The sequence below is a fragment of the Otolemur garnettii genome, unplaced genomic scaffold, assembly GCF_000181295.1.
Source record: "Otolemur garnettii isolate 467f Iridium unplaced genomic scaffold, OtoGar3 scaffold00021, whole genome shotgun sequence".
In the NCBI taxonomy this organism is placed as follows: Eukaryota; Metazoa; Chordata; class Mammalia; order Primates; family Galagidae; genus Otolemur; species Otolemur garnettii.
Window position 1 is genome coordinate 23,293,668 of NW_003852416.1, and position 10,548 is coordinate 23,304,215.

General features: G+C 41.6%; 1 protein-coding gene across 2 annotated transcripts in view; it reads left to right on the forward strand.

Moving 5' to 3' along the window:
• The window catches only part of ARHGAP19 (Rho GTPase activating protein 19), a 66,485-nt gene extending 62,570 nt beyond the window's left edge, over positions 1 to 3,915 (forward strand). Inside the window, exons 10-12 of one of the 2 annotated variants that reach the window (XM_003787302.2) lie at positions 598 to 708; positions 1,218 to 1,296; positions 3,047 to 3,915. In XM_003787302.2, coding sequence (XP_003787350.1) covers positions 598 to 708; positions 1,218 to 1,296; positions 3,047 to 3,057 — 201 coding nt within the window. In that variant the 3' untranslated portion in view covers positions 3,058 to 3,915. Of the gene's footprint in view, positions 1 to 597; positions 709 to 1,217; positions 1,384 to 3,046 lie in introns of those variants that run through there. The other variant, XM_023511681.1, reaches the window with a different exon arrangement.
• Positions 3,916 to 10,548: the final 6,633 nt, after the last annotated feature.

Genomic DNA, 10,548 nt, shown 5'->3' on the forward strand with positions numbered 1-10,548 from the left:
AGCTGGGACTATAGGCGCCCGCCACAACGCCTGGCCATTTTTTGGTTGCAGCCATCATTGTTGTTTGGCAGGCCCAGGCTGGGGATTCGAACCTGCCACCTTAGGTGTACGTGGCTGGCGCCTTAGCCGCTTGAGCCACAAGCGCCGAGCTGAAGCTGGCAGGTTTGAGCCTGGTGCAGGCCTGCTAAACAACAGTGACAGCTATTTGTTGATGTGATACAATGATGATAGCTGGTTGTTGTAGCAGGCACCTATAGTCCCAGCTCCTTGGGAGGCTGAGGCAAGAGAATCACTTATGTCCGAGAAGTTGAGGTTGCTGTGAGCTGTGACACCACAGCACTTTACTGGGTGCAACATAGTGAGACTCTCTCTCAAAAAAAAAAGAAAAAAAAAAAGAAAGGCAATAATTTCAGGCGTTTTTGGTAATAGCTTTGGCCTCTCTTGAATAAGATGACCTGGAAGGGTCTATGTAGAGTTTATCATCAGAAAAGGGTGAGGGTTTTTTGTTCTAAAGAAATTATAATTTTGAAGGCCATATGGCTTTAATATAGCTAAAACAGATGTTTATAAATCATCTATTTTCTGTTCCTAAATTAGCGGAAGGTCCTGGGAAATCAGGTGATGTCAGAAAAGAAAAACAAATACCCTACCCCAGAATCTGTGGCCATCGGTGAATTGAAGAGAACCAGCAAAGAAAATATGAACTTAGTAAGATACCATTCTTTGGATTTTGTCTCTGTTTGTGTACATATGTAGGAGGGAGGAAAGTTGATATTCCGTCATCTGTTTTACTGTATTTCTTTGGCCATTCAGATACCTTGTTCTCTATTAATCCTTCCGTCTGTGCTATTTTCTTTCTGTAGGTTTTCATTGATTCATTTCACAAACATACTTTGATTTCAAGAAGGGTACAAGTAGTCACATACAAGTGACCAATTCAGTACAATATAGCTCCATAAACAAGTCCTGGAGAGAGTGGTTAATTCTTACGGAGAAGCTCCACAGGGCAGGTGTTATTTGGTCCAGGCCTTCTTGACGCTGCATTACCTGTGGGGTAGCCCTTCAAGGTATCCCAGGTAATCAGTTAAGAATAATGAAATATAAATATTTCAGTCTTTACATTGAAAATTGAACAAATAATTCCTCTTTGTTAGTAAAGTATGTCAATAGGAATGACGTTAGCACATTTAAGCCACTGTAACATTTTCTTATTGCAGTTATTTTCTGGCTCTCCAGCTGTCATGATGACACCAACAAAACTGAAGTGGTCTGAGGGGAAGAAAGAGGGGAAAAAAGGTACTAATTGTGCTTTTTCTCTGTTCTTGCTGAATGCAGTTCTTTCCTGCTTCGAGTTAGTCAGTAGCATTTTTTAAATTATAGTCAGAAGTGATGTAAAAATTACAAGGCCAGGTCCTTGCTTTGAATTTATTCACCAGATGGTTATTTATTTATTTATTTATTTGAGACAGAGTCTCACTCTGTTGCCCCAGGCTAGAGTGCGCTGGTGTTAGCGTTGCTCACAGCAATCTCAAATGCCTGGGCTCAAGGGATCCTACTGCCTTAGACTCCTGAGTATCTGGGACTACAGCCCCCATCGTGACACCCAGCTAGTTTTTCTATTTTTAGTAGAGATGGTGTCTCACTCTTGCTCAGGCTGGTCTTGAACTCCTGAGCTCAAGGAATTCTCTTACCTCAGCCTCCCAGAGTGCTAAGATTACAGGTGTGAGCCATCAGGCCTGGCCTGTGTTGTATGATGTTTAGCAACATCGCTGGCCTCTACCTAGTAGATGCTGGTAGCATCCTTCCCCCAGTTTTCATAACCAAAAATGCTACCAGTGTTGCCAGATGTCCCTAGGCCAGGGAAGGAAAAATAATCACCTAGATGAGAACAACTGATTTAGTGCTTACTTACTAATGGACGTTATTTTCAGGAGGACAAATCTTACCCATTCTTCAAAGTCCAGCCTAAATCTCACGTCCTCTTTGGAACTTTCTCTGGCTAACTCAGCCAGATATAATTACATTTGCCTTTGAACTCTTATTGACTCTGCTGAGATGTTGACATTTAATATGATTTATTGTGTTTACTTCACAAGTATCATCTTCTTCCTGTAGCTAGTTTCTCTTCTGGAAGACAAAGGTCAGTCTTAATGTAGTTGTGGCTACTGCCCCTGCTCTTCTCTTCCTTCCACAGTGCTTCGTGTCTGGTAGGCATTTAGTGAATGCTCACTGACGACAGGAGTTGTGCTGGTGAGAGTGTGAGATGTGTTTATTTAGGCTTGGGTTCAGTTCTCAGTTTTGTTGCTTAATAGCTGTATATCCTGGGGCAAATTAATTTGTATAGCCTGCAGATTCTCTATGGAAGGGAAGTAGTACCTCATATACTGGTATGAGGGTGAATAAGATACATGTACATAAAGAACTTAGAGCAGCACCCTGCACAAAGTAATGCACTTTCTAAGTGTAAGCTGTTATTGCTGTTAAGGTGATTTAGCGAGGTGAGATTCTTCAAGCAGACTGGGTGATGTTTACTAGAGAGTCATAAATTCTCAAACTCCGCAACACTCAGTTTGAAGTAAATAATAAGGATAGATATTCTATCTTTTTTTTTTTTTTTGACCGTCTCACTCTATTGCTCTGGGTAGAGTGCCATGGCATCATAGCTCACAGCATCCTCAAACTCTTCGGCTTAAGCAATCCTCTTGCCTCAGCCTGTGGATTAGCTGAGACTACAGGTGTGTGCCATAACACCTGGCTAGTTTTTCTTTTTTCTTTTTTGCTATTTTTGGCAGGGGCTGGGTTTGAACCTACCACCTCCAGCATATGGAGCCGACACCCTAAGTTTTTCTATTTTTAGTAGAGATGGGGACTCATTTTTGCTCAGGCTAGTCTATAACTCCTGAGCTCAGACAGTCCACCCACCTTGGTCTCCCAGAGTGCTAGGATTACAGGCATGAGCCACTGAACCAGACAGATTTTCTAGTTTTTGTTTACCAGAAGAACTATTTAAAAATGTGTTAATGCTCTTGTTTCTCTTTCAACCTAGGATTCCTCTGAAGGATCCAGAGTTCTCCTGTCGTCCACCCAGAAGTTTATTTTTAGTGGGCGTTATTACTACTCACAGCAAAGCTTGAACTTGCAGTTTGCTTACTGCATTTTGAATTATGAAAGCCAACTAATCCCGTGTCCTGACTGATACCTCTAATCCCACTCACTGGATGATATGTTTGCAAGCTGTGCCTTCTGAGAGAGTGCTAGGCACACACTCTCTTCCTCTTATTTAATACTACGGGGAAACCACTAACCAACCGATCAGCTTATACAGCACAGTAAATGGGCAGAACCAGGCGGGCTCCAATGCTCATTCTGTGTGTGTAGGCAGGTTCCATTTTTTTAAAAAACATGAAATCTGTGCTTAACTGCCAGTGTTTTTTTTTTTTTTTTTTTAAAGTACTATCAATCCTGGTGGATTGATGTTAGTTTGTTAGTTTTCATGGATAACTTTGGTTTTTTTCTGTTTTGATAGTGTTGGGGGGGGATTCAGTTATTGTTTTTATTTGTTATTTCTTTGTTTTAAAAGCCATTTTATTGGATGCATTCTCAGATGCCTTTCACTCCTTTTCACCTTGAGCTTTAGGAAAGCTCTTAATCTCATGAAGCTATATTCCTTAGTACCTTATTTATGTCCAAAGAATTTATAACTTTTCTAGAAATTTTTTATTATTTCTTGGGTCTGAGATTGAAGGGTATTTGACCTGAGGTACTGAAAAAGAATTAAGAACGATACAATATTTTAACAAATTTCAGTTATTAAATTGCTTTTCTTCCCTCCTTCCATTCCTCCCTCCCTCTCTTATCCATCTTTGCCTTTCTTCCTCTTTCCTCAGTGATGCAAAAATAGTTGTGTGATTGCTGAAATTGTTTCCTTCATTCAGTTTCCTCTTGACTAAAACGTCTCTGGTGCCAATGTAGTACTTGTGGACCAAATCACTGTGGCTCAAGAAAAGTCACTGACAGCTTAATAGAGGTTTGCTGAAATATTTGTATGTAATGGGAACCTCGAGTGTGCCTACAAGGCAGCTGGCTGCCTTTATGTCCCAGACTCTTTATGGGTGGGATTATACTGCATCTTCCAAGGGATCAGGTATTCAGGCTTGATAGTCTTCTGAGAACAAGTGGAATCAGAGGAAAGGAAGCAGCAATCTCTGCAGGGCAGATGGGACTTAAAGGAGAGACTGTTCTTATATGGAAGCAGTTGTGACTTACTACCAGGGTTCAAGGGGCAGTTGCTGCACCAGTCCTGTCTTTGTTTGGGTAGGCAAAGGTAATCTGGAGATGGAGATGGGGCTGGAGCTTTTAGCTTGCGGGTTGGGTGTGTTCATGTACATTGGAGGTGACCAATGGCATGGCTTTGATCTAGTATAAAGTAGCCCCTACCCAGAAAGCAGCATGTAGCAGGTGAGAACGTTCAGGTTTGTGCCTGGCTGCATTAAGCTGTATAACCATTGTCATCCTGTTGGCTGGAGCTGAGTCAGGCCACTACTGGGAAGTAGAAATATGGTTGGTGACCTATTTTTAAACTATTGAACATGCTGCATTATTGCTGAAATGAAAAATGACTCTGGGGCAGGAGAGTTTGGCTTTGTGTCTGACTGTCAGCCCTCCCATGCTTTCTGTTTCTTTAGTTGCTGTAATAGCAATAGTGAAAACAAACGTAAAATTTGGCCTTCCAATGTGATTGACTGTGAACAGTAGATGTTTGGAAGTATAAAACTGCTGAAAAGCACCTTTCTCTAGAGCAGTTTTATGTAATTCTTCAAAAAGTACTCATTAACAAATTCATTTGTATAGATTTCTATTTACTTTTTTTCTTATTGAGAAAAGATGAAATTCTTTCTACCTAATATCAGTAATTCAGTCAGAAATTCCAAATTGGAGTAGCATTCTCCCTTAATAGAGTATTTCTTGTCTTTATTCATCTAAGTGTACGTCCTGGAGTAGTTGTGTGGTCTGTTAAAGATGGGCTGGCATCAGGTGGAGAGAGCAGAACAGTGACCTGAGGCCTCCTTGTCATTGAGTTAGTTTTGTTTCAGGAAGGTAGCTGAGATTCAGGAGGTGCTCTTTGGGTGAATGGACTCAGTAAATGAGACTTGTGTTCTGGGCGAGGGTAGTGAGAGAGATATTTATCATATGCACATGCTTTTATATGGCTGGTCCCCAAAATCAGTTGGTGTGTGTATTTGGGTGTATGTGTTCTGTTTATTTATTGAATATGCTTTCCCTTGCTTTCAGGGTTTTATAGGTCATTTTTGTCATAAAAGCTGTGATCCAGTTAGAATCCAAATTTGAGGAGTAAGCAGCATAATCTTCTACCTTGTAATATGTAACTATTTTAATCCTGTGGAATCTTACCAAAAACTTAGACAAAAACCTTTTATCATTGACCACAGTGGAATGCTATCTCCTTTCCAACTTGGTAGGCAGGTATTGTAATATTTTTGAGCCAGTATTTAACAAGTTTTTTTTTTAATCTATAAGGTTATTAAAAATCTGTTTTGTTACGTTTATTTTTCATGTTGGAACAATCTCTTTGGAATTGCCTCTATTTATGGCTTTTAACATTTTGTTTCTTCCTAGGGGTTAACTGCAATTGGTTTTGATATAGTATTAATGTGCGACATTGCATTTGAGCTAGTGGGACGTAAGATAAAAAGCGAAGACCACTTTCTTAATGCAGACCTGCACTTGGTGAGCTACACTGGTTGAATTAGTGAAAACCATAGGGACTAGAGTTTCTCACCTTTTACAGTGGTGAACTTTTGTACTAGGACCAATAAATCTGGTTTGAAAAACCCCACTACAAGAGTGAAAGAGGATCAGGGGATAGTGATTGTACCTGGGTGTCAAAATATATGAAAGGAACAAGGAACAAGTAATGAGTCATAACTGAAACCACAGTTGATAGTTGATCTTCCAGAAAGGAAAACTCTTTACTCTGAATGTCCTTCAGAGTCATTCAGAAATGACAAAGGAATACCCTTGGGACATGAGGTCATGCAGAACTGTTAACTGGTGGCTACTAGGAGCTCCAGAGGTGGTGGTTTTGTCTGGCCTGCAAGGAAACCAGTTGATTCCCCAGAGTGTTAGAGCAAGGCCATTCTCTCCTCCCAAATAGGAATATTCCTGTTCAGCTTCTTTCACAAGATCCCATGTTAACATAAGGTTTAAGAGAACCTATGGTCACTGGGACTGTGCCGTACAGTGACTGGCCATGTGACCAGGTATAACTGGAAGCCATCTTTGGGAATGGGTGTTTCTGGACTTTGTTTCTTTACTTCCTAAAGGGCCTCACATTAGCTTGCAGCTAATTGCTCCCTTTCTGAGGTCCTATCTATTGGGAACTCCTTTCCCCAGGAGAGAGCATCATCCTTGCCCTCTTCCACCCTAAGCCCTTTATACTGAAGGTAGGACCTAGATCTAAACCTGGATACCAGCATTTGGCAGGATTGCCTTAGAATTTTGGGAAGATTTGGGTTCCTTAGCTGCACAAGCTTTATAAACAGTGGTGATTAATTCAGTCTAAAACTCACTGTAAAATGTTGTGCTGAGATCTTTCTACTGGTGTAGCTGATGGAGGTAGGCTAGTGAGGAGGTGGATTGCATAATAGCCTGAGTGCTTGGACTGCCATAGAAACTGGAGTGTGTGAGGCCACAGCCCATGCTAAAGAGCCTTTGAGCACTCTCCCAGACATGTTTGGGGACCAGCAGAACCTGTCAGGAGAAACATTTCTGTATCCCAGGGTTGTTCTTCATAGCAAGTATTGCCTTTGTACTACTATCCCTGAATTCACTCAACAAGAGAAACAAGGTTTCTTAACTATTTCACCATTTAAAAATGTGTTGTTTTTATTTGGCTATATATATGTAATTGTAAAGAAACAATTTTATGTATTGTGTTTCTTTTATATTCATGTAATATTTTGAAATTAAATTTGTTTCATATCCATAGGCTTTGCCTGGTTTTTTGGTTTACCTTTTGACTGATGGATTATTTTGAAGAGAAAAGTTCCCTTTTGGTTTGAGGAATGTGAGGTCTCTAAGAAAGACTTCTTTTTGGCTTATTATCTAGCTGGGTAGGTGGGTTCAGGAGGAGTGAGGCTTTTGGCTGATAAGAGGTGGCATTGGAGGACGACGCCTGTGGCTCAGAGGAGTAGGGCACCAGCCCCATATACCAGGGGTGGTTGGTTCAAACCCAGCCCCGGCCAAAAACTTCAAAAAAAAAAAAAAAAAAAAGAGGTGGGATTGGAAACTTCGGGATTCTGAGCTTCCTGATTTCCTGCAGCAAAGTCTAGAATGTATTGCACAGTTGTAGTTTCTCTTCTGGTCTTTATTCCCTCCTTTTAAAATAAGGCATGATAGGTATAGTAACAATAAAAGTGGCTTGATATTTTCACTTGGGTCAAGCGGGTGTAGTCTTTAGACAACTCTGGTGGAAGATGTTTTTTTTCCTGCCACTGTTTGGGCTATTATAACAGAATAGCATGGGCTGATAAGCAATAGAAATTTATTTCTCATAGTTCTGGAGTCTGGAAAGTTCAAAATCAAGGTGCCAACAGATTTGTTTCTGGTAAGGGTCTGCTTCCTTGTTCATAGAATTCCATCTTCTTGTTGTAACCTCATGTGGTGTAAGGGACAAGGATCTCTCTTGGGGCTCTTTTTTTTTTTTTTTTTTTGAGACAGAGCCTCAAGCTGTCCCCCTGGGCAGAGTGCCGTGGCATTACAGCTCATAGCAACCTCCAACTCCTGGGCTCAAGCGAGTCTCCTGCCTCCGCCTCCCAAGTAGCTGGGACCACAGGCGCCTGCCACAACGCCCGGCTATTTTTTTTTGGTTGCAGCCGTCATTGTTGTTTGGCGGGTCCGGGCTGGGGATTCGAACCCGCCACCTTAGGTGTACGTGGCTGGCGCCTTAGCCGGTTGAGCTATAGGCGCCAAGCCTTGGGGCTCTTTTATAAAGGGCACTAACCCCATTTATTAGGGTTCTGCCCTCATGACCTAAACACCCCCCAAAAGCTCCACCTCCCCCTCTCAAATTGGGGATCGGGTTTCAACATGGATTTTGAAGGAATATAATCATTTAGTCATAGCAGCTACTTATTATATATATAATATGACCTTAGCTGTATCCCTAAACCTCTCTGTTCCCTCATCTATAATGCAGGAATGTTCTCTGCAGTACTGTGGTCTCAGTGGGTTAACAGATGTAAGGATCTAGAACAGAGGGTATTAATCTAGAGTCTGTGGATGGGCTTCAGGATAATTGTTTGCCCTTGTAATTCTTATGTAAAATTTTATACACATTGCATTTTTCTAGGGGAGAAATTTCATAGCTTCCACAGGAATCTGAGAGGAGTCCTTGACTACTAAAACACTGAGCACCACTGGCCTTACACAGTGCAGGCGGGTGGCAGTTACTCATTAAATGTTAATTTTCTCCTTCTCTGCAAAGGATATATTTTATAATCAGCAGATTATTGATGCTGACATACTTATTTTGATAAGAAAGGAGTTATTTAAATCTTGAATAGAAATAAGAACTCTGCAATTGTCTTTACTCGGTCACCCACTCGTGCTTCTGTTTCACCACGTTAGCTGCTGAGGTGCTGTTCAGGACTTTACTCATTGTCCCTCTCTTCCTACCCCCTACCAGGACCAACTCATATTATTTACTGTGAAGAAAGGAGCCAGATCTGTTCCTTGAAAGTGAAGCATGGAGAGACTTAAAGTTAGTACATGGGAAACTGGGTAATACCAAAGAAAAGAAAAGGAATTAGAGGGAACAAGAGAGGGACTTTGAAACATAGGCGGAGGATCAAGTATAGTTCTGAGCACATAACCATTGGTCATTGAGTTGTAGAAAGGGCTGAAGGAACAGACATGTATTACATAGTGGGAAGGGGCTGTAGCTTACGTCTATAATCCCAGCACTTTGGGAGGCTAAGGTGGGAGGATTGCTTGAGGTCAGCAGTTCCAGACCAGCCCAGGTAACATGGTAACATCTTTACAAAAAAATAAGAAAAATAACTGGGTACAGCAGCTCATGCCTGTTGTCTCAGCTACTCAGGAGGCTGGGGCAGGATCGCTTGTGCACAGGACTTTGAGGTTACAGTGAGCTATGAGCAAGCCACTGCACTGCAGCTTGGGGACAGAATGAGACCCTGTCCCCTCTAAAACACATCCACCCACATGCACATATGTGCACACATGCATGCATGCAGACACAAACCCCCTCCCAAAATATAGTGGAAAGGGAAAATAGAAAAACAGAAAAGTGGGAGATTTCCACTTCGTCTTCTCCCTCCTCCTGGGCCAGTTCCATCACCTCTGCCTCTGTGAGGTCTGGCCCACCTTTTGTTCCTATCTGTGTTCCTGAATCAGAAGTGTACAGGGGATGGAATAATGAAAAATGCTGAACCCAGGCTAGAGGTTATGGTATGGAACATACCAGTTTTGTTCTGATGCTTCTTTAAAGCCCATCCTTTTGATTTTCTCCATAAAAAACAAAAGTAAAGAACAAAAATTGGACCAGGTGCAGTGGCTCATGTTTATGATCCTGGGACTTTGGGGAACAGAAGTGAGAGCTTGCTTCAGGCCAGGAATTTGAGAACAGCCTGGGCAATACACTGATACCCTGTCTCTGTAAATATTAAAAATAATTTACTGGGCTTGGCGCCTATGGCTCAAGTGGCTAAGGCGCCAGCCACATATACCTAAGGTGGTGGGTTCGAATCCAGCCCGGGCCACGGCACTCTACCAGAGTGATAGCTTGAGGCTCTGTCTCAAAAAATAAATAAATAAATAAAAAATAAAAATAATTAACTGGGTGTGGTGTTGTATGCATGTAGTTCTAGCTTTTTTGAGAGGCTGAAGCAATCAGTCTGGGCAACAGGGTGAGACTGCTGCTAAAAAAGAAAAAGAAAAGAAAGAAAAATAATAAAGAAGAAAAAGTTAGGGTTGAGCAATGGCAAAGTCTTGGTTCAAGTTGATCATCAATATCCTTTATCAGCTGTACTCAGTCCCCAGATCCTGAGAGTCTTCTACCTTAAGAGTCAGGATTAGAGTGAGGAGGAGAGGCTGTTGGTGTCATTGCTTGCTTTCTCCTTTCATTTACAGAAATGAATTTTTTGTTTTCAGTGCCTTGGCATCGAGGAGTACTCAATTCAGTTGAACAGACCTGTGGGCAAAAGAGAAAGAAAACAGATTATCCAAAAATTGTGAGCCCAAGGGGCAAAGAAACCAAAAATGTAGGGCCAGTGGTCTACAAAAGAGCTATAGTTTAAACCAGCGGTTCTCAGTGTGTGGGTTGCGACCCACAGGAACTGTATTAAAGGGCTGCGGCATTAGGAGGGTTGAGAACCACTGGTTTAAACCAACAAGGTATATAGTTGACCCTTGAACAACACACGGCCTGGGACATCAGCTTCTTACCCTCATGAAGTAAAAAAATCCATGTATAACTTATGACTCCTCCAAATCTTAACCACTAATAGT